General features: G+C 35.3%; 1 protein-coding gene across 2 annotated transcripts in view; it reads left to right on the forward strand.

Moving 5' to 3' along the window:
- Positions 1-22172, forward strand: part of LOC123566562 (cartilage matrix protein-like) — a 110262-nt gene extending 88090 nt beyond the window's left edge. For both annotated transcript variants that reach the window (XM_045360787.2, XM_053549734.1), the window contains 6 exons: positions 8959-8995; positions 9640-9926; positions 12072-12363; positions 12769-12981; positions 17945-18547; positions 18835-22172. In XM_045360787.2, coding sequence (XP_045216722.2) covers positions 8959-8995; positions 9640-9926; positions 12072-12363; positions 12769-12981; positions 17945-18547; positions 18835-19391 — 1989 coding nt within the window. In that variant the 3' untranslated portion in view covers positions 19392-22172. The remainder of the gene's footprint in view (positions 1-8958; positions 8996-9639; positions 9927-12071; positions 12364-12768; positions 12982-17944; positions 18548-18834) is intronic.
- Positions 22173-24583: the final 2411 nt, after the last annotated feature.

The raw sequence follows: 24583 nt of genomic DNA on the forward strand, positions 1-24583 counted from the left end.
TTGTAAATATGATTGGGATTGGTGAAGAAATGAAAATGCTCGAGTGTAAACAAAGTGAAATATAGCAAATTTTGTCAATCAAGGGCGCATAACTCTCAACATACCGATCCGATCTAGCCCATAATCGAACTCATCCGAGGTCTTCTGACTAAAAACATTGTAACCAAGTTTGATTAAGATTGCTTCAAAATTGTGGATGCTAGAATGTAAACAAACAATGTGAACGGACGGACGGACGAATGACGAACATTCATCGATCCTAATAGCTCACCATGAGCCTTCGGCGCAAGTTAGCTGAAACAAGAAACTAGATCAGTAGGTCACATTCATGGTCACTAAAAGTCAGTTTTAAGATCAGTGTACAAAACTGTACATGTCATCCAAATTTCAAGGCTGTATCTTAAAAAACAAGAAAATAGGTCAGTAGGTCACATTCCACATGACCCAGATTCGAATTTGACCTAAAGATCATCAAGGTTAACATTCTGACTAAGTTTCATGAAGATACAGTCATAAATGTCGCCTCTAGAGTGTTAACAAGCTGTCCTTTGAGTTGACCTGGTGACCTAGTTTTTTGACCCCACTTGGACCAGATTTGAACTTGACATAAAGATCATCATTAACATTCCGACAAAGTTTCACGAAGATACAGTCATAAATGTGGCCTATAGACTGTAAACAATCTTTTCCTTTGATTTTTTTGACCTGGTGACCTAGTTTTTGACTCCACATGACTTAGATTTGAACTTTTCCTAAAGATCATCAAGATTAACAATCTGACCAAGTTTCGTAGAGATATTATCATAAATGTGGCCTCTAGAGTGTAAACGAGCTTTTCCTTTGATCTGACCTGGTGACCTAGTTTTTGACCCCAGATGACCCAATATCGAAGATTTTATTGAGGGTAACATTCTGACCAAGTTTCATTAAGATTGGGCCAAAATTGTGACTTTAGAGTTTACTTTAACAGTCAAATTGTTGACGACGGACGACGGACGATTACAAAAGTTCGTGCTCAGGTGAGCTAAAAAAACCCAAACATGCTCTGTGACGAAAACAACCAGGCAATTGATATTAACGGCTGTGACAATTGGCTATTACTGCCCCTGTCCTTGTAAAACTATTAGCACTTTATGTATTTCTGCAATATATCAAATTTAGATAAAAAAAAAAGAAAAAAAAGATTAACCCCTGTCCCCACAAACATAAAATTACCAATACCCGTTTGTGAATTTCTTGTATATAATTATGTTCTGTGCACATGTTATTGCAAAATGATTTTTTGTAATCTATGTTCCTTCAATAAAGTTCTGTTCTGTTAAAAAACCCATATTTTTGAGATGCGATAAAACAAAATTTTCAAGTTCGACGATAGTCAGTCTCAGCAGTCATGTCCATGATATCAGAACTCCGCTTAGTTCTGACGTCAAGCACCTAAAAGTTTAAATTGGTATAAACGTTAGTGTGTACGTTGTCAATATATCCTTACTGAAGGCTTGTACAGTTAAAACCTTGTTCAGTTTAGTTATTCGTCGATGAAGATCACTCCTCTGGTTGATATAACTATTATTCGAGAAATAGTTGTTTTTCTCGATTAACAGTATATTTCATTAAATTTACTTTAATAAATTAAACCAATCTCTGGGTTTTATTACATGCATACTTTTAACCTGTACAGCTTCCTCTGACTAACCGGAACCAACTCCCCAATTCATTCTAATTGTCATATTATAAAACATAACCTTAACTATTTTAATAGATAACTAACTGACTAACTGACTAACTAACTTACATTGTAACTAACTAACTAAAAAAATAAATAAACAAATAAATGAATAAATATTTATGGAAAATGTTTTAACTTGAATAGAGACGAAAAGAGCGTAACGCCTTTGTGCTTTCTTATCTTATGTTTTCTTATCCAATTGATGTCAAAAAGCAAGCGATCTTGATGTTTACACCTCATTATATTATATGATAAATTCAGCGTATTTCCCCGATATAAACCACGGTTACAGTCAATTTATTTAAGCATCTGATTGAAAATCAGCCAAGATTTTTTAAAAAAGGATTGTGACGTCAGTGGTAAATGATAATAATAATAATAATACAGTATGTCTAGGTATTCCGAATCTAAAGCAGTTCCGAATCACTTCATTTTTTTCTTCGTATATTGCCAATAAAATGTAAATGTTTTGTCAGTTGAATGTCCCTTAGTAACACGAATAATACCACAAACTTTTGAGAAGTTGATTGTTATATTGTTCTTGCAGGGGAGATAAATGTTGTAAAAGTGATTCGGAACTACTTGACTGCTTACGTTTGGAAATGACCTCATATAAAATTGAAGGCTTTCTTATTTTCAAAATAACGTTTTTGCAGATGGAAATAAACAGTCATGGCTATGTTTTGAAATGTTTATTGCGTATTTTTCATAATACTGTATATTTTTCTTTAAAATGGCAATTATTTGCAAATTTTCGACGAAAATCAGTATGTACCCTGTGACCAAACTAGTAATCCCAGAAATGAAATTATACTTTTTATTTTTTCATCTTTCCATATGAACACTAAACCCCAAAGGACACAATTCTATTTGACATATTGAACGTTTTCTGTTAGGTGATTCGGAACTGCTATACACACTGTAACTTTACTTAACGATAAGCCATTCTAACAAATGGTCCACTAAACACATCGTTTATAAATCATATAACCTGGGCCAAGTTGTTCGAAACTTTAACCAGCTGTTAAACTAACCGTCGGTTAAATTTTGATTCAAAATACTATACTCACCGTGTTCAACGTCGCATTTACGGCGGGTACGCTAAATACACGGTATATTGTACGTTCCATTAGGCCTCACCAAATTAAAAAGTTGTTCATCGGATTTGCCGCTCGTATATTTTCAGAAACACAAAAAAAATATTTTTTGTTTGTTTTTGGCTTGCGCTCGCCCCATTGAAAAAAATCAATCCAAAATTTTTGGTGCGCTACTTTTTACGGACGTAAACGTGTATAAATGCTTATAATTCCAGTCCCAGATTGTTCTCAAATGGATTTTAATCAAAATAAATACTTACTACGCACACAACGTCTATAATAAATAATAACACTTCTATTGAGTTGCATTAAAGTTATTTCCCCTTTATGCAGTTACGCCATTTTCTTCAAATGTTTACCAAATTACATACTCCAAAAATCGGTATATTTCATTGAAAACTGGATGAAGAAAAACATACTAATTTATTAGATAACATCAATCTACATTATTTTGGTAAGGGTAAATACTTATTGATGCATGTCTCTTATCTGTTTTCTGTTTTTCCTGTCCAAATGATCAGCATTTGCATACGAAAGTTGGTGGGGTAAGGACTTTACATTATGAGTTGTTTTCAGAACAGTTCCTATTTTCAAATTTTCCAATCATTTAGTAGACTAATGTTAATGCATGTTAATCTCCATTTCAGACCTTATTTGAGACTTTGTTTCAACAAATTTAATATGTTATAACAGTTTAAAGTTAGAAAAAGAGCTGCACGTAAGACATCATGCTCGACTTTTCTGAATCAGAGCTTTGCCAGTAAAAGGGCCATAATAGTCAGAAGCTTTGAAAGTAACAGAGCTATTGGTCATTATATAAAGCTTAATTAAAATATTCTATGTTAAAAAAGGGGCATAACTCTGTCTATATTCCGACTTAAGAGTATTGTTTCTCCTGCTGTAGACTTTGAGAGTAAATAACTAATCAAAAGCTTTAATAGATCTAGTAACACTCACAGAGATATTTGATGTATCAAAAACTTTGTAAAGTCAGCTAAAAATGCTACATTTTCATAGCAGTAAATATTCAAGTCACATATTTATGCGATAAGCAGATAAGTATGGTGTAAGTTTATGCACTGTTGTTTATTACATATTTTCTAACAGCATTTTCAAAAGCATGCATTAATTGATTACAGTGTACTGTATGACAATGTTATTACCTTTTTTTCACGAGTTCGCTTTGTTGTGCGTCTGCAGGTCGAATTTTCTCAATCCCTGGGGACTTACTTTTTAATTTAAAAGGGCTATACATTCTATTTTAAGGTTTTTATTCGTCAGTCGAGAGCCAATTGAAGACAAATATATTTCTTCGCTCTTCGCTCGCTCTTGATTTTCTCAAAAACCAAAAAAAATATTTAAATTATTTTTTCGCTCGCCGCCTCAATTTTTTCAGAAAAAAAATCCGATGAACAACTTATCAATTTGGTGTGGCCTTACCGGCATGTCCTGTTGATTTCGTCAACATCCTGCATGGTGAGGTCTACTTTATTGATTTCATATCGATTATCAATATGATCAATAATCCATTACACTTAATGCGTCTAATGTCACAGTTTTTAATATTGACCGTTTCATGATTGACAAAAATTAAAGCTGAGGTAACAAAATATTCAAGAACATTCTTTCACCTTTCATACCTGAAAATATTACTAAATTATCTTCGATATTTTCTTATTTTAAGAGTTACAATGCTGCATTTTCTCTAGACATGACGGAAAGAACTTTTTAAAACATTCTGACGTCGTCGTGCATGGCGTGTATATTTGATTTCATTTATGCGACAAATTTTGTATTTCACTTACATGGCATCTTTAGAGACAGTTTGATAACATTTTACTGAAAAATAACTTAGCCGTGTATTTTGGTTTCATAATAACCTCTGACTTCTCATGGTGCATGGCTTATAATTTCGGTTGCCATTACATCAATAAAATATGGTAGAATTTGAGTTTTGTTTGGATAACTGAATTACATTTACTAGTTTCTAGTTTCTGCTTGAACACAAAAAAAGAGAATATTTTCCCAGTATTATAAACTATTTCTTATAAAATACTTGTAACATATCACTGATATATTTTTTTTGGTGATAGAATATGTAAATATTATAATATATTTTGTATGTGTGTGGCAACGTTAAATGTCGCAACGCCGCTAAATGTCGCAACCACCGTTAAATGTCGCAAGGTTGACGTTAAATGTCGCAACCACCGCTAAATGTCGCAAAATCGTTTGCCGCTAAATGTCGCACCTTTAACGTTAAATGTCGCAAAAATTTGCCCACCGTTATATGTCGCAACACCAACGCTAAATGTCGCAATTCCTATTTGACACTATGACTATCAATTCCTTGTGTATATTTACTTTTTTGAGGGAAGAAAAATTAGCAGGTTTATGTAATACAAATAATTATCTTAATGGTAAGTGCTGTTACATATAGCAACAAGAGGGCCTTGTTGGCCCTAGATCGCTCACATGAGTTCCACACCTTGCTTGAGCAGTCATGCAAGAAAAATATTTGTGAAATTATTTTGTAATAGGGCCAGTATTTTAGGACAGAAATATTCTGAGGTTTCTTCTAACTAAATACGATTTGGTAATAGTGTTGTATGTTTGTTGGGGTTGGGTATGGGTGGGGAACGGGATGAATAACGACACAGAAATCTAAGACACAAACACACAGCACCAAGACAATTAATAGAAAATATAAATATTTACATGTTTGAAGGGGTGGGGTGGGGGGGGGGGGGGGGAGAGGGGGTTATGTGTGGGTAGGCGGAAAAGTAGGATGTAAACCTCCAAACAAAGAAATAATACCCATGGCTGATTAATAGAAAATCTTCGTTTTCTACAGCTGGTACAAAACACAGTCTTCGTTTCGCGTAGTTGAACATCCTGTTGTGTAACAGGCCTGGATTGTTGCCCGAGCCGATTCCTCCACCCCAAACCCCACCTTTGTTGGCTTACTAGTGACTTATACTCATCAAAGTTGCACCCAACTATTTTGGAAATAATATTTTCTCAAAATGTAGACCCAAAACGCCCCAGAGGCGAACGTTTTATACTTATATTTCAAAATTCCCCAGGGGGAAGAACCATTGACCACTTAAAATGGGGGGAGTACCCCTCCAGTACCTTAAAATTAAGAAAAAAATGCACCAGAGGCAACAGTTTATACCTGTTTTTCAAACTTTCTCGGGGAGAGATCCTTAGCCCTCGAAAATGACAGGGATAACCCTTCCCATACACCGAAATTTTGAACAAAAAATGCAATAAAAGTCCAGCATTCCATACTTGTATTTCAAAATTGTCCATGGGAAAAGACCCTAACCACCTAAAATAAGGGGAGTGCCCCTCTAGTACGTACCTAAAAAATAGACAAAAATGCACCACAGGCCAACATTTCATACCTGTATATAAAAAACGTTCCCACAAATACGGACAGAGGAACCCCGTATCTACCGCACGTCGCCGGTGACGCTTTAGTTTAAAACTGGTGAGCCCCCCCCCCCCCCCCCACATTCTCCATCAACAATTTCTGGCCCCCGGCCTGTTGTGTAACGAAATTCAGGTCGACTAAAGACATGCGATACAACGCGCGACAATACGGAGCCCGAGCTTAATGTCTAATGAGCTAAACAGGACTCCATTAGAATTACAAAGTTCGGACCTGAAATAAATCTAGCACTGTGGCGAGTACCACGTTAGTGCTCAAACCTTTACATATGAAATATAACGTATGTATGGTGCGGTACCACTGAAAAGCAAACGTGCAAATTTAGCGGTGGTTGCGACATTTAACGTCAACCTTGCGACATTTAATGGTGGTTGCGACATTTAGCGGCGTTGCGACATTTAACGTTGCCACAATGTGAATAAGTGTAAACTATATGGCAAAACTTGCATCATGAAGTAGAAAAATATCAAAATGAAAACAGAACGACCTTTTTATATGACGTACTTCTTCATATGCGTCATTTTATGGGACGTACAATACTAATTTTGGAATATAGCACCCCTACGTCCGCAATTTTTGCCAAAATATTTAGGTTTATTAAGAACTTGTTATACTATTCTCACGTTAAACAGGTGAAAAAGTCAATAAATTGGTTTTGAGAGACGGAAATTGAACTTGAAAGTGAACATCCGAGTGCGAAACCGACTTCACACGTCAGTTTACTCGAATGTTTGAAGAAACTAGAGAATTAGGGAGCAAAACCACATTACCACGGGAAGCGTGTATGATCTGTCGCTCGTACTGAATATAAACTTCAATGAAAATAAGTAGTTTTTCATACCTCGCCATGCAGGATGTTGACAAAATCAACAGGAAATGCCGGTAATGGTGCGAACAGTATACCGTGTGTTTAGCGTACCCGCCGTAAATGCGACGTATACGTTGGACACGGTGATACTAGCATTGATTTTATTGCAAAGATTTTTCAGTGTTCACTTAGTGACAAGGTGAGCTTTTGTGATCACCCTTCGTCCGTCGTACGTCGTCCGTCCGTCTTCTGTCCACAATTTCTTGTAAACACGGTAGAGATCACATCTTGCAATCAATTTTAATCAAACTTGAAAACAACTTGTATTGGCATAATATCTCGATTCCTTTCGAAAACTGGCCAGATCCCATCATGGGTTACAGAGTTATGGCCCTTTAAAGGGCCAAAATTTGCTATTTTGGCTTGTGAACGATAGAGACCACATTTTGCAATCAATTATAATCAAACTTGCACACAACTTTTATTGGCATAATATCTCGGTTACTTTCGAAAACTGGGTTCCAGAGTTATGGCCACTTAAAGGGCTAAAATTTACTATTTTGGCTTTTGCAGCCATATAGAGACTTCATTTATGGTTTGATTTAATACAAACTTGCAAAATATCTTTAACAATAATAGATCTTGGATTCCTTGACAAATCCGTCAGATCCAGTCATAGGTTCCGGAGTTATGGCCCCTGATTGATCCCTGAAAGAGCCAAAAATTTTTAATTTTTACCTTGTGAACACGATAGAAGTAACATTTTACATTCAATTTTAACCACACTTACACACAATTTAAGTCACAATAAAATCTCACTTTCTTTTCAAACTGGCTAAATTCCAAAGTGGGTAATAGAGTAACTGCCCCTGAAAGGGGTAAATTTTCTATTTTGGCGCTTTCAGCCATATAGAGGTTTCATTTATGCTTTGATTTGACACAAACTTGCACAGCATGTTCGAAACTGTGGGGTCAAAAACTAGGTCAACAGGTCAAATCAAAGGAAAAGCTTGTTAACACCCTAACGGCCACATTTATGACCATATCTTCATGAAACTTGGTCAGAAAGTTTATCTTGATGATTCCTAGGCTAAATTTAAAACTGGGTTATATGGGGTCAAAAACTATGTCATCCCGTCAAATCAAAAGAAAAGATTGTTAATATTGTTGAGGCCACATTTATGATCCTATCTTCAAGAAACTTGGTCAGAATGTTTATTTCGATGATTCCTAGGCCAAGTTCGAAACTGGGTCATGTGGGGTCAAAAACTAGGTCACCACTCATATCAAAAGATAAGTTTGATAACACTGTAGAGGCCACAATGTGTAGATGCCACATTTATGACCCTGTATTCATGAAACTTGGTCAGAATGTTTATCTTGATGATTTCAAGGCCAAGTTCAACAGCTGAGCGATATAGGGCCATCATGGCTCTCTTGTTTTATAAAGTTGACTGAAAGAGACTTCCTTTAGCATGAGCCGACGGTTAATCTAATGCTTAGCATGAAACATGATAAAACTCTTAAGCACGCGTTTATGACGAATTTCAAGAAGGGGCGAGAGTGTCAGGGTGGGGGGGGGGGGGATAGCAAAAATGTCACGTACAATCGGAGTTTTTCGTTTCAATCTGTGTAAAGTTACATGGCGCCTAGCGGCTTGTACAAAGGAACTACATGTTTGTATCATGCCCCAGATGATAACATTGTTGTATCTTGTTTACAGTATATGACGTATTATATACGTTGTTTACCCACTTCGCAAATTACAACAAGACCTGCTCAACGATATTGACGTTAAAACTACTTTGTATCTCCTTTTATAAACAGACCTACATATGCTACACTAATAATGCATGATTATGTTTTGTAGGTGCACGCGGTGAGCTCACAGCACGTGCAACAGTCTGGTAGGTATATCGTTTTATGTATTGTTTTTTCCTGTTGAAGTACGCGAACACACTGTTCGAATTTGTTTCTCTGTGTACGCCCCGTTTTTCTGTATATAATATATATTTTTGACCATCAATACGAACCTAAAAAAGAACTGGTAAGTTCTGACACTTAACTTTTCATCTCGAACCGCATACATTTGATTTTACATTTTAATTTACGTTACAAAGACAGAAAATAAATTTAACCATGGACTGAAGGATATAAAATGTCAAAAAAACTCGTTTTAGAATAATTCTGTTCAGTGTTGCAGAATAAAATACATAATACTTATTCCTTAAACGATAGTTTTCAGTATTCTATAGTTTGTTGTGTTGTGCCTTTGTAATGTGATGTCGAATGTCCGTGCATAAACACCTCCTGTTCCTCTCTTCTTTGTCGTGCCAAAATGTTATGAATCTTGCAATTGAAAGCAATGTGACACGAGCCAGGTTAAAACTTTAACACCCACCCAACATGAATATGCAACCTCAGTTTAACATAAAGTAACATTTAATTACAGTATATAACAGAATACTATCATGTAACTTTTCAATTTACTTGAACAAATAACGAATTGAGTGTTTATTTGTCTTACTTACTGATGTGTATTTTTCAACAGCGGCATGCCACACCAAAGCCTTTGATATCGTGTTTGCCATTGATACATCAAGCAGTATCTGGAAACCAGACTTTGCTCTCGAACTTAAATTCATTAAAGACATTTCTCAACAGTTTGATATTGGGCTCAGGCATGATCAGACTAGGATTGGGGTTGTATCGTTTGCTGATCATTACTATCTCCAGTTTCATTTATGGCAAAACAACCGTCATGACCTTGTAGAGAGAGCATTAAACCGCATTCGTCACAGAGCTGGCAAGAAAACGAACACGGCATCCGCAATAAAGGTAACAGCGATATTAAAGACATCAGTGCAGGTGTTACATTGTGAGAGCTTTCATGTTGAACTGGGAAATTATTATGAGTACGAAATCCTAATCAGCCTAATACATTATGTTAAGATATGTCGTCACCTGTAACATTGCGGCATATCTCAATGTACCTTATTCCGTCGCGAGATTTAAATAGTTTAGAAATAATGGTAACGTAATATGCAAAGTTTTGCAACGCTGTTTTTTCTCCTCTTTTCTATACTTTCACAAAGACAGATACAATTCGATGAAATTGTGAGTGATAACATAGTATTATAAACAAGAAATATCTTTAAAAAAGATAGTCAGCGAATTGTCATAAGACAAAATGTTTACGAGGTTTTCATATCATTTGTGTTATTCTATCATCTATCTAACATTTTGCAAACAGCAAAACTTCTATCTAACATTTTGCAAATAGCAAAACTAAACACGACACTAACAATTTAAATGGTTCTCTTTTAGTTTTTCACAAAGGTTTCGTAGGAATGCAATTTTTTTTCGTTTTTTTCTACGACGAATAATTACAGCAGTGGTCTGGAAGGCACTTCTCTACCTAGAAGACTTTAATCGATCGGCTAATCATGCCCTTATTCATGTGATACGCAGACCGTATTCAGCTCTCTCTGTAAATTAATATCTGTTGGTATTTGAATAGGTTTTTTTTTTAGGATAAACGCTTTGTCTGACATTTCACTCAGCGTTGCAACAGAGTGAAAAAAATAGACACTGTCGTCCAATCAGGCAAATTGCTGCATAAATGTTTCATTTTGATAAATTATCTATAATGCGCTATCAAGTATTGGGTTAGTCCAGGTCACGAATTCGGTCTAAGACGGTGTTCGCCGAAAAACCGCTGACTTTACCTATAGCCAAAATACCTATACTTTATAGGAAATATGTTTAAGGTATTGAGGTCTATTGCTCCAGAAATAATGCTGAATACCAACAATTTAATTGTTTACACAACATTTGAATGTTTTCTCAATTAATTGATTTCTATAAGATAGTAAATTAACTATAGGCAAAAACCTGACTCTACTTAAGTCATTTCTTACGTTTCTTAAGTTTAAGATGTCTTATGAATAATACATAAGGTTCTGGCTTAGACTTAAGGGGAAATCACAACAGATTTAAGTAAAGTATCCATTTCAAGTTACAAATATCACTTAAGATTCTTTAAAAATACGTCCTCAGTTGTACTATATTTCGTAACATATCATTTGGTATTTATCTGGCAAGAGTCTAGATGATCTTTGTTTTTATGGGTAAATCACGTTCTCACAATCTTAACATCCTGTCTGTTGTAGCTTTGTAGAACTGGTTTTCTTTTCTTTTCAAAAATAACTAATTAAAACTCGACCAAGTTATGTGAAAGAATAAAACACTATGAAAATGTATTATTGAGTTTAGTCATGTATAATTGGTTTTCAAAATGAAGACAAATTGGGAAAGACTACATATGCCTTTTCTCGCGGATAAGACAATCTGTTCAATGTTGTCTAAGAAACTTTACATCAGCGTTGATTAGGAAAAAAAAAACAGGTTTCATTTTAAAGGATCATGCTTGCAGATCTACGTCAAAATGCTTTTATTAGTCTGAAAATCAAGCAATAAAGCACGTTTTAAGCAGTAGCTAATTATGTAATAAAACGTTAGTGTTGACAATAAAACATGGTTCACGTGTCAAACCCGAGGAATTCAGCTGTAATTTACCATACTAAAATACATGTATCACTTGAATGTGATTGATTTTTAGGCCATCTGTTTAAAAATAAAACGTGCTAATCTGTAACTTTTAAGAAGTGCTGAAAATTTCTATTTGTACACCCTAACAGTTTTCTTTGAAAAAGATATTTTTGTCCATAAATGAAAACAGCTAAGTATCGTCAAAGTTGAAGACCTCATTAGTACAACAACTAGACACCTCTTAAATTATTATTATTATACCAGATTTATATTATTAAATGAGCTGTACTGCTAATTTGCTTCTTCGGCAAACAATATTTTTTTGAAGAACAGTTTTGCATAAAAAGAAGTGGATAGTACTGTAACTGTTACAATTTCCAGACATATCATATAATATCATAATAAGATATAATCACTTACATTTATTTTTAGTACATGGTAAATACAATGTTTACTCCGAGGTATGGTAGTAGGAGGAACGCAGTCCACGTAGCGGTAATTATTACAGACGGGAAGTCACAAGACCGGAGGAAGACTATACAAACAGCTGCACTTGCGCGAAAAGCTGGAATCCACGTGTTTGCAATTGGTGTTGGCGATCGTGTTGATTACAGAGAGCTTGAGGAGACAGCTAGTAGACCAACGGAAGAATATGTATTTGAAGTAGACGATTTCGAGTCGCTAGATAACATGAAATACATTCTGTCTAACAAGACTTGCACAGGTGAAAATTGAAAATGAATGGTTTTTAATCCTATCGTACAGTTTACATGTAGAAGCACGAAAATATTCTAAAACTATCAGATTCCATTAATCGTTCGATATCATCTTGTGAGAAAGTCCTTTAGATGGTCTTACATAAGTACTCGTCCAAGCCTAAAATAGTAGTAGTGGGGGCAAGTAGGCCTAGTGCTCAGCTGTAAGTATTCTTGTTTCATTGTTAGTCGCATGTAATTGAAAAAAACATGCTGATATACCCTTGAGGCGAAAGCAAAGTCGAAACATAATTAATGTCTAGGTTTGTTTGCGTGAACTTTGAAATAACTGAACTATTGTATGCAGAAGTTCATTTTTGTAGAAAGAAAAGAAAAAAAATTAGTCTTTACATTAATGCGCGTTATAATCACAGGACCAGCAACAGATTCACCTCTGGTTGGGCGTCGTAGAGTGTCGGGGTTAGGATTAAGACCAAATTTTAATCTACCAAGACATGAAAGAATCCAGTCGCTTACAAGAACTCCCGCTAGAACTAGACTGACTACTACAACACAATCGATGAAGGACGTCACTATACCTATACCAGATATACAGGCAGACATAGACCCAAGGCTAAATGTTACAAGTAAGTTTTTTTTCATAGGCTTACGGTATACATATTATCATGCAGGGTTTCAGAAATCTGCAAATTGATTGTTAGCCCATTGGACTACCAATATCTTTGTCTAGTAGCTTATTTGGCAAGTGCTTGTATACTGCTGTTGGATGGAATTCTTTAATTAATATAGGGTTTCATAATTTAAGCCATACGCATATGTTTTTATAGATTTTGTTCTCTAAAAATAGCAATGATCATTACTCATTTTTTCTCCTTTTTTCATTTTAGAAGATAAAGCTGTTTAAACTGGGAATTCTTCTCCCTTTTACTATTGCAACATGACAATATTATAAAAAAGAATATAAATTTGCAAATTCCTTAGGGCAGTATCAATTGTAATTTACCTTTTTACAATGATTTAAAGTTGACAAATAGTTCTGTCTGATTCTATTAACCTTTTAAAATCATTTAAAGTCGGAAAATAATTCTGTCTGATTCTTAACATATAAGTTGTTTAATAAAAGGACTAAAACGAGTAAATAAGGTATCTCACTTCCTTGGCACTTTGTATTCACTTATCCGAATTTGTCCGAAATACCCTATAGTTTCCGACATGAACTCGATGATTTTTGCTAAATTATTGTCGAATTTTGCATGCTGTATAATTATTTTTTATTATAATATATTTATTATTATAAGTAACTATTGTATAAGTATTGAAATTCAAAAGCATAAACTCGGTATAAGCACTAAACTGTCTCGTAATGAAATGCCTCTGATACCCTCTCAAAGCTCGATAAATAATGAGGTCAGTGAAAACGAAATTTTCCGGTAAAATTGCTAAATTTTAAGACTGGTTTGCATATTTCTTTGAACACTACTGGATCAGTCTAAAATCTCATGTGCACATTTGCCTCCGGGTACGATTAAGGTATTGGACCCCTAATAGTAATGTTTAAAAAATGGCATTTGCTTGGTATATTCTTAAAGTTGACCGTGTTTCGCATTGTGTTGCAAATTTTAAACAACTTTTACCGTGCCGTTTTTTACAGATTTTGTATAATTTATGGTATTTCCTCAAGCTCAAATAGAGACAAATTTCAAAGTGATGGCCACTGTCAAGTCTTGAAAAATGTAAAAACTTGCTGGAAAAAAGGGGAAAAATTGGTCCCAGTGGGGTTTGAACCTACGCCCCCTGAAAAACTTCAGTCACGGTAGGTTGATGGTAGGAATTGAACACTCTTCAAAAAGGAGGTACTCTATTACGGGTCTAATACCTTAAACGGTTAATTGTAATTAATGCCACCGGCGTGTATCAGTCGATAAACAAGGGGATTATAGATAACTGTCAAAAATCATGTTTCGTACTGCTTTCATGAAGACTAGAGTATTGTTTTCCGGGCTACTCGATATAAAGTTTCAAGGTAGCCCGGCGGACACGTTCTGAAGAAATTTAGTAGTCTGACAGAATTTTTGGGGCTCCGGACATGGGACTTCTAAAACCCTGTAAATATGATAAATAAAAAATTATTGCTGAAAACTACGTTGGACCTAGTTATGTGAAATTTCAGCACTAGGACATTATTGCAAATGCATCAAAACGAAGATATGTAATAGTCCTTTGAAAATGATTGATTTTTCACGGAAATCCCTTTATGCTGTCTTGCATATATCAGTAAAATGACTGAATGTTTTGTAGGGAATATACTTTATACGATGTTTGATTTTCATGAAAAACAACTCTTTCATCCTATTGTGTGGTGATCTTTTTTTAAATACTGACTTAAACGTTAATATATTTACATGTGCACAACTGGGCCCTGTTGTAAAACACATGTAAAAAAATACATCCAACAAGAACAAATGCATATTTACAGTCCGAGGTACTAATAGTGTAGTATTAAGTCAAAAGTACATAATTTGTTATCTGTCGTTGTTTACATTTGTCTTGATCAAAATGGCCAATTTCCTGTAGAATTTGAGCAAGGTCAAAATATTGTGTAAGTGTTTATATGCTTGGATGCCTTCAATAAATATGTGAATTCTCTTGACAACATTTTAATAGTAACTACTAGTATTGTTTTTAATTCTTGTATATATGTACTTGTCACTTTCTGTTGTTTTATCTTATGAGTGAGTACCTATTATTTCCTGCTGTTACTGTTAAATGGTGTTTATAGGAAGAACATATTTGCTAATGTGTCTTTTTCAATTTTTTTATTTCGCTTCAATTTAAGTTATTCCGGAAGAGGCCCTTGTTGATCTCTCGTGATTTTTCTGTAACCTGGTGGATTTTAAACCAACGACTTTATTTTTTAGACAAGTTGTTTACTTTCAGATAATTTTTGTATCATAACAGTGCTGGAATAATACCAGGTGAATGTTATTTTTAGACAGTAGTGTTTGAATTATTCCAGGCCATTGACGTAAACAATGTTTGCGTATTATTGATCGCGGCCGATGAGGGAAAATATTTCATGATGGACCTGTGAATTCTTTACTTGTGGGTGAAACAGGTCTCATAAGCGTAAATACGACTAGCTTCTACTGATTATAAAACATACCGTACGATTTGTTGTGAATTAACTGTTGTTGTACTTTTAGTAGTTCAACCGCCACCCTTGTTTAAGAGCAACATCTAAAAAAAAACACGCTTTTTTCATCCTCAAGTAATAAGTAAGTAGACTCGCCCAGTTTAATCAATCCAGACGCATACATAGAGCGCTTACTTTACCCGATTTACATTCGGAACATTTTCACGCGTTTCGGGCTTTATCGTATGTTTAACATGGGATTTTTGAACCGTCCAAAGATGTTGGAAATGTTTGTCTCATTGTTTATTTTTTTTTTTAATAAAAATGTTACTGCTATCATTTTCTACCACTTTTTTCCACCCTTGCCTGAAAAAACAGTAATGAGTTTGTACACTGTTCAGACAATTGTGCTCTGTTGAAATTTAACCAAACACAAGTTTACCTGCATAAACAGAAAGCATGATATGTCACAATGCGCGGATCCGAAGTGGGGGGGGGGGGGGCCGGGGGTCCGGACCCCCTCTGGAAAATCTGCATAAACAGAAAGCATGATATGTCATCATGCGCGGATCCAGAGGGGGGGACCGGGGGTCCGGACCCCCTCTGGAAAATCTTTAAAAAAGGAAAGAAGACAAGAAGGAAAGAAAATGTTTTTCGAAAAAGGCAACATTAGGACTGCATGTAAAGTATATGCGGTTGCTGCTACATACGACCCCGACATAATTCATATTATTTATTTAAAAGAAACTAAGAATTTTACCTTCAAGAAAGCTTGATTTTATCATTTTTCCCAAATTTAACAGGTTAGTCCATAAAACTGTCCCAGAATGCAAAAAATGAAGTGCTAAATTTCAAAATTTCCGGGGGGGGGGGGGCGGGGCAGGGGATCGGACTCCCTCTGAGAAAATTGACTGTGTCCGTGCATAGTCACTATACACGTCCAGTACTGGACATTATGGTAAATGCTTCTTTCCTGCACAAATGACAATTTCGCAACTTCTGTCCGGTTTGTACAAATTTCTGGCCGCGATAAATCATTTGACTTGTGGTTTTATTACATGCGGCCGCCGCAGGTATATTGGAAAGCAACAAGTAGTACTGGTAGTGATTTCACGTGACTTTTTACCGATATGCATTTTTTTTATTATACCATTACGCTTTAATGTGGAACTACTTGCCACATTAAAGCTTTATGGTATAATAAAAAAAAACAAGCACGTTATTCACCCATAAGTTAATTTTTAGGCCGAGTGGTCACACAAACATCCATAAAAATTTCTGGTCTGAATAACTTCTGGCCGCAGGAAATCTTTCGACTTGTCTAAATTGGCGTTAGTTTTCTTGCTGTCACGCAGTTAATTAATATTCATAAGTCATGCAAGATGTGCGTCATTGTTACGTAAAACGAATTGCGACAGCTACTTGCAAATACATGTATGGAGGTATGGTGTAATGCTATGCAAAACACCTATCACGTGGCTGGCTTAGTAATTCTTGCTTTATTTGGTAATGTGTTGTAATACTGTCACTGACGTATGTAGAAATGTGACTACGTCAATATTAAGAAATGTGCTTACGTTGATATTATTCGTGTATTTTGCACAAAATCAAATGGATATTTCATATGACAAAGCTGCGTACATTTTGTATAAATTTGTCTGTGTGTGTCAGTGGTAGAGTGGCAGTAGCGGCAGTATTATGAAATTTAGGGTCGTAGGAAATTGGGCACCTGGCGGTATCTCGAACCCTGTCGTACGAAGCAAGAACTAATTGGAAACATTCGAATTAAAATTGTTTATTCCGGGCAAGAGAGAAATTAAACTGGAACGAGTTTGTAGAGTAGATAGATAAACTGAGAGAACTTAATTATTTATCAAAAGAACCTGAGTGAAGTACAATTAAATTACGGACTTCACTACAGTAAGAAAAGAGCAGAACTTTCGATGATCTAAATAACTGAAATCAAGTCGGTAGGAGATCAGTCTGGGTTTATGCGCAGTATAACTAAAAGTCCGGATGACATTGTAAAGATTAAAGTCTCTCCATTTATATTTTTGTGATATACAAGACACAGATCTTAAACACAGTTTTACATATAATTTATGCTAAAGTCATGTTGTAATGAATATATACAGCTATTGTTTCAAAACGATAAGATTTTTTCTTTCTTCTTTCCCTAAAAATCCCAGGAAAAGCGTACAACCTCTTCTACGGCTCGTACACTAGCTACAAAATTATAAAGCTGTCCAAAGTGTGGAATGCTATTACATAAACTAGTTTTGCCAGGTATACGTAGGTAGTCTAGACATTAGCGATTATTTAGCTACTTGCTGAAATAGACACATATCCTACCTGACCTAGTATCTTGCAGAAAGTAGAGATTATCTGCATTAAAACGTTCTAAGAGAAAGAAAATAAGACAACATTCAAGTTATAAAACATTACTGCGTTTTCAGATTGTGGAGGTAAACCAGCGGACATATATTTTGCACTTGATGCTTCAAACAGCATTTGGCCAGAGGACTTCAAGAAGCAGCTGACCTTTGTTCGAGACCTTATCACTTTATTTGACGTCTCACAAACGAAAACGAGAGTTGGTCTTGTCACTTTTAGTGACAGGGTGAAGCCCATCTTTGACTTAAATACATTACAGATCAAAGAAAATCTGTTTAAACAAATGGAAAATGTGACGTTTATGAGTGGGAGAACAAAGACAGCTGATGCTTTAAAGTTTGTGCATGAGCAGGGGTTCTCTCCTGACGTGGCTCGACCAGAAGTCGCACATATCATGTTTGTGTTCACAGACGGTATTTCAAAAAGACCACACGAGACTGCAAGAGAAGCTGAGCTAGCGAAGAGAGATGGAATTTACATGTTTTCAATTGGTATAGGAATGAGCGTTGAAAAAACAGAATTACGGGACATTGCAAGTGACCCAGACGACGATTTTGTGTTCCACGTCAGCAACTTTAGTGTACTTGACACAATTCGAAATATCCTTGCAATAAAAACATGCGCAATACAGCCAGAGGATTTTGTCTCAGATCAGAAGGAAATAGGTAATAAAATAACCAGCTTTCAAAAATATCTGCAACGTTTACTACATAAATACTAAGAATTAATAATCCAGACAAAATGCCATGTTAGCAGCTTCAACATTAATATTTTGCAGATTTGTGACTTTTAAATTGAAATCTTATTAAACGTAATAAACTTTAAAGGTTGTAACTGCAGATTTGTCAACATAGATAATAGTTTTACTAACACATTTTCATAAACACGCGTAATTACTTTTTTTCAATGATCGGTGTTTGTAATCATTTTGTTTGTTCTCTGCTCCTTTTAGAATGCAATGTGAATGTACCAACCGATCTTATGTTCGTTTATGACTCGGCACAGCTCGGCATCCCCCGTACACGGAAAATTACGAAGTTTGTATATGACGTTACAGCTGCTTTGAACATGGACAACCATAATCTAAAAGTAGGCCGACTTTTAGAGAACTGTCTTTCCGGGGCGGACACATACCTTTCATCACAGAAACCTTCTATGGACTTTGATGGTATTGACTTTCCCGATTTCCGAAGAATGATCAGGAAATTAGCTAGTCAAGGCTTTGCTGAGCCGTACGGTGCTAGGCGTTACGCCAAAAAAGTTGCTGTTTTGTTTCTCGATGATAATATGGAAAATCTGAAGCAAGCTTCAGAAGAAATAGCTCGCCTTCATGAGACACACACTATGGTGATCACTATCGGTGACTCGGACATGTATACGGCCATGTCGTTTTCGTCACGACCGGCAAATGACTACATCGTACACGTACCGTCTTACAAATATTTGCATACAGCAAAATCTACACTTTTGCAGAAACTGTGTAAGGTATTTGTAAAGGAAAAACATTAAATAGATGCACACTTAGCATATGAATATAAATTTTCATGTTCCTAGCTAAAATGTGACATTCTGTTTATAACTGTGATAATTATGATACATTGTATATAGGGCAGTACATGTACATAAAATTATAAAAAAGTGGACATTCTTTTAAATATGTGGGTGAAATGATAATATATGATATGAAGAGAAGTATGCGGATTTTTAGCTCGACTATTCATAGAATAGTGAGCTATTGCACTCGCCCATGCGTCGGCGTCGGCGTCGGCGTCGGCGTCGGCGTCTGCGTCCGCGTCCGCGTCCCGATTTTGGTTAAGGTTTTGTATGTAAGCTGGTATCTCAGTAACCACTTGTGGGAATGGATTGAAACTTCACACACTTATTCACTGTGACAAACTGACTTACATTGCACAGGTTCCATAACTCTATTTTGCTTTTTTACAAAATTATGCCCCTTTTTCGACTTAGAAATTTTTGGTTAAGGTTTTGTATGTAAGCTGGTAACTCAGTAACCACTTATGGGAATGGATTGAAACTTCACACACTTATTCACTGTGATGAACTGATCTACATTGCACAGGTTCCATAACTCTATTTTGCTTTTTTACAAAATTATGCCCCTTTTTCGACTTAAAAATTTTTGGTTAAGGTTTTGTATGTAAGCTGGTATCTCAGTACTTACTAATGGGAATGGATTGAAACTTCACATACTTGTTCACTATCATGATCTGACATGCACTAAGCAAGTCCCATAACTCTACTCTCTTTTTTTTTTCAAAATTATGCCCTTTTTCGACTTAGCAGTTTTTGGTTAAATTTTTGTATGTAATCTGATATCTCAGTATCCACTAATTAGAATGGATTGAAACTTCACACACTTGTTCACTGTCATGATCTAACATGCACTGTGAAGGTCCCATAACTCTACTTGGCATTTTTACAAAATTATGCCCCTTTGACTTAGCAGTTTTTTGTTAAGTTTTTGTATGTAAGCTGGTATCTCAGTATCCACAAATTGGAAAGGATTGAAACTTCACACACTTGTTCACTGTCATGATATGACATGCAGTACAGAGGTTCAATACCTCTACTTTGCATTTTACAAAATTATGCCCCTTTTTCAACTTTTGTATTCATTCAATTGACAAGGCTGTTGAATAGTCGAGCGTTGCTGTCCTCCGACAGCTCTTGTTTTTTATATTTCGCAGTTGCATGGCAACTGTATGCGCAGTATTGCATTGTACATCTTTAATTTGTATTTATATTGTATGTCTTAAAGTTTGTTTTATGAATTGGTGATATATCTTTTACAATTGACTCACTTTGTTTCTTAATCATGGATAGACATCGACTTCGATAAACATGAATATACTGCTTTTTTGCCTTACAGGGAAGGCACAATCGGTGTGGAATAAATATACAAGTGAAATGTCTAAAATGAAACAAAAATGCCAAGCTAATTATCGTGACCACCGCTGTTTCTTGCGAAAGAATGCAGCAAAATTTGAAATTAGAACAACAAATCTTTGCAAGAAAAGCTGTCGGGTCTCGAAAGTCTACGAACGTACATAAAACATATTGCATTGCTTTGATATTTTCATAGATTGAGTTGCTTGCGAAACATTATAGTATTTGGTAATTAAATGGTAAAATTGGTTACATATTAAATAAATTCAAGATATTTATAGGTTGTTTATAATTACGAAATTTGTATCGAGAAATATAGAACAAGTTCTATTTACACATAATAAAACGATTATTAGTTTTGCAACCGGAAAAAAATCTGCAAAATGATGTTGCATACCTAAAGTCGCGTTTCCACTGCAGAACTCGTTCATACGGGTCTAATAACCTACAACTATCGTCACGTCGAGGTAATATCACCGCTGAGTCTAACAAACGTTTTTATTAATTTTGTTGTTAATGGAAGCATAGAATGCATTCAAGAAAAATAATGGTAAATCAGCTGGATTGAGTTCTTGCGTGATAATGAAATCTACTTCTAGAATGTTTCAGTACATGCATGTAAATATAATGTAAGTATCGCATTGTTTCGACACTGTGGCAATGTAAAACGTATAGGTAGGCTGTATTTTCAGAATATTATTTCCCATGAAAAACAGTATTATACATATTCTATTAAATCGAAAACTAAAGACGACTTGTTGAAAGTTTTATCAGTTAACATGGCACCTACTAAATTTTGTTTTCATAACTGAACAAAAAATATAAAATAATAACACAGCTCAAAACATATACCAGCCCATAAAGAAATGTTTATTTTTACCACAAACCCTCTGTGATATTTTAGAGATATGATATTTTGGGAGCATTGCTGGCAGTTAAACCTATGTCAACTCATTTCATGATTATATAACCACACTATAGGAGCTTTTCCTTAAATATGACATCATATTTCTGAGGTATAAAATGAGATATACGTATTAGATACAAAATAATGGATATATTTGAGGAAGCTTGTATGTGATCTGTTAGATAACCTAAAACGTTTATTACTAACATTTAGCCTGTCTAATGCTATGCGTCCTATGGTCACCGAGAGAAATAATCTAGGAGTAGCACTGGTTTCAATGTAATGTCCAGTATTATTCCAAGAAGATATATCTATAATACTCATAGAAAACTGGGAATATATATGAATACAGTGCTGAATGTTCTGATCGTTTTTGTACAGTATACCAGTGTTTATATGCATTTATCCATGGCTTTATTTTGTTGTTATATTTATGATATTGTAATTAAAGTTTATTAAATAAATAAAATTGAAAACTATACAACTTTTATTCTGAAGGACCTTTCCAAACTACTCTACTAATGAAGAGCATTGCATTAAACTAACGTAAACTAACGAGATCCTGGAATCAGGACAGAACGATCAAACATCATTACAAATAAGTAATTGCACGCATCTATGAATATTCTAGAGTTACAGTCAGTTATTAAGAGAATTTAAAACTGAAGGATGTTTTTACCAAATATTATAACATGTAAATAAAATAGTCATTATATAGTGATAGTGTTTGGGATTGTACAGGAGAGTACCTCTACAAATCTTGGTTATATGTTGCAGATGCCAGAGGGTAAAAGTCTCAAGTCATATTTCCGTCCAAGAAATAAAAAAAAATGAAAGCCAGATTTTACAACTGCATGAACGTCCATATATTTGTAATTGCCTTATGTTAGTGTGATTGGAGTGAATTTCTTAAAGGTTTATTATAACTCATGTTCTCAAATGTTCCTGTCTGATAACATATAACATAGTTTTATGGAAACGTTAATCAGTGATGTTTTATGCTCACTGAAAATTTTCGGAGGGGGTCGAGTGCATAATATATGGCGCCTTGTCAGTCGTCTGTCCGTCATTCTCAAAATCATTGCCCGCATAATTCCTTTTACAGTTTGAAGAAATTAAGTCCAAACTAACAGAAACGTAGCAGTATGGAGTGAACTTGTGTATAGCATCTGGACATGAACTACCATGTCCAGTTCAGAAGCTATAACCCTTTGGAATCGTACGAAATGCTGAATGCTGCCCAATACTAATATAAGCCCTGTCCGAACAACTGCAGTTTTCAAGGCACTGTCACGCTCTAGATCGCTCCGGTTGGATATAGCTTCCCGGGAAGCACGTTTTCATATACAGCTTTATACATAGGAGCTATACATGAACAGTATACGAACGCAAGCATGTGCAAATCCGAATGTTACTCCCAATCCTCTAACAGTAATTGTTAAAGTAATATAAAACATGAGTATTTCGGACGTATGATTTTATCCATCTCCAACCATTCAGGAGGCGGGGAATGCATGTAGATTTACTCTTCTTGCGTACGTATGAACGAGAGAGCGAGCGCACATAAGTTCGTAGGTCCCGTCAACGGGCACCATTTGACCGATACTCATAAAAATTAAAAGTGGCAAATGAAGTTAGGCACATGGGTTTTAATTTCTGCATCTGGTCGGGCAGTTACGACCGCTGATTTAGTCCAAAAACATACTTGATCAATTTGTGAATGCTACTAATCTAATCAAGAGTCATCAAATTTGAAAAAAAAAACAACAAACTGTTAATTATGTGTTCATGAGTATTGTATTCTCCAGAAGACTGTTCAAAATATTAATAAATATTAATGGGAGGATAGCGCGAGACACAAAAGACTCTCCAATTCCAGAAGCTCCCTTGGTTCTTTAGCGTGTCAGGTGTAAAGCACCAATACAAAGGACTCTTATCGCAATGTTAGTATTTTTAGTTGAAAGAGCGGGGACTCGAACTGACGAACGGAAAATTTTGAAAATTTGTGAATTCTAAATGACTTTAATTTACACTGATATGGTCGTCGGTTACTCTAGCTTTAACATTTATTTATAGTAGAGCTACCGGCGCCGCTTACGGTTAGACGTATGAAAAAGAAAATGAACAGAGAGATCTAACTGTGTATACTATCAAGTTGAAAATTAGTGGTACTTTTTGGAATCGGTGTTGTTCGGACACTATGCACATGGCCTAAGACCACAGTTATTTTTACTATATGTTCTATATAGGCACTGGACACTATAGCAATTTTGCATGCATTCCAACCCCTATAAAAATACCTGAACTCAACAGAACTATCCAAGAGAAAAAAATCCAGCCACAGTAAACATTGGGTTGACCGGCTCTTTTTTCCACCATTTTGAACCAAATCACATGCGTATGAAGAATACTCTCTAGATGGCCGCAAACAGGCAAAACAGGCCCTATCAAAAAGTCATGTTATGCATATTCTGACATTTTCATTCTGTCAAATTGTACATGTACCTACTATTTCATATCTCCTCTATTAAATCATGCCATTTATTGGAGGTCTTTCATTCAAAAATTCACCAATATTCACCATCAAACAGAGGAACTATTTTCCGCGTAACCACTTCCGTATTGTGGTCAACCAAGGGCAAATAACTGTGGTCTTGTGCCACATAGTAATTAATCAGTAAACACGTCAGTAGACGCTTACTGTTTACGGTTGACAAAAGCGTCTCGCTTACTGCTTTGAATATTGAATAAAAGTGCAAATGAGCGTTTGATAATAAGAAATAAGTGCTAAATACATTTTCTATGAAGAAAAAAAAATAAAACACAATATTTTCATTTTGAAACGACTTTCGTCACGCTGCCATTACTGAACTTTATTATATATACT

The sequence above is a fragment of the Mercenaria mercenaria genome, chromosome 8, assembly GCF_021730395.1.
Source record: "Mercenaria mercenaria strain notata chromosome 8, MADL_Memer_1, whole genome shotgun sequence".
NCBI lineage: Eukaryota > Metazoa > Mollusca > Bivalvia > Venerida > Veneridae > Mercenaria > Mercenaria mercenaria.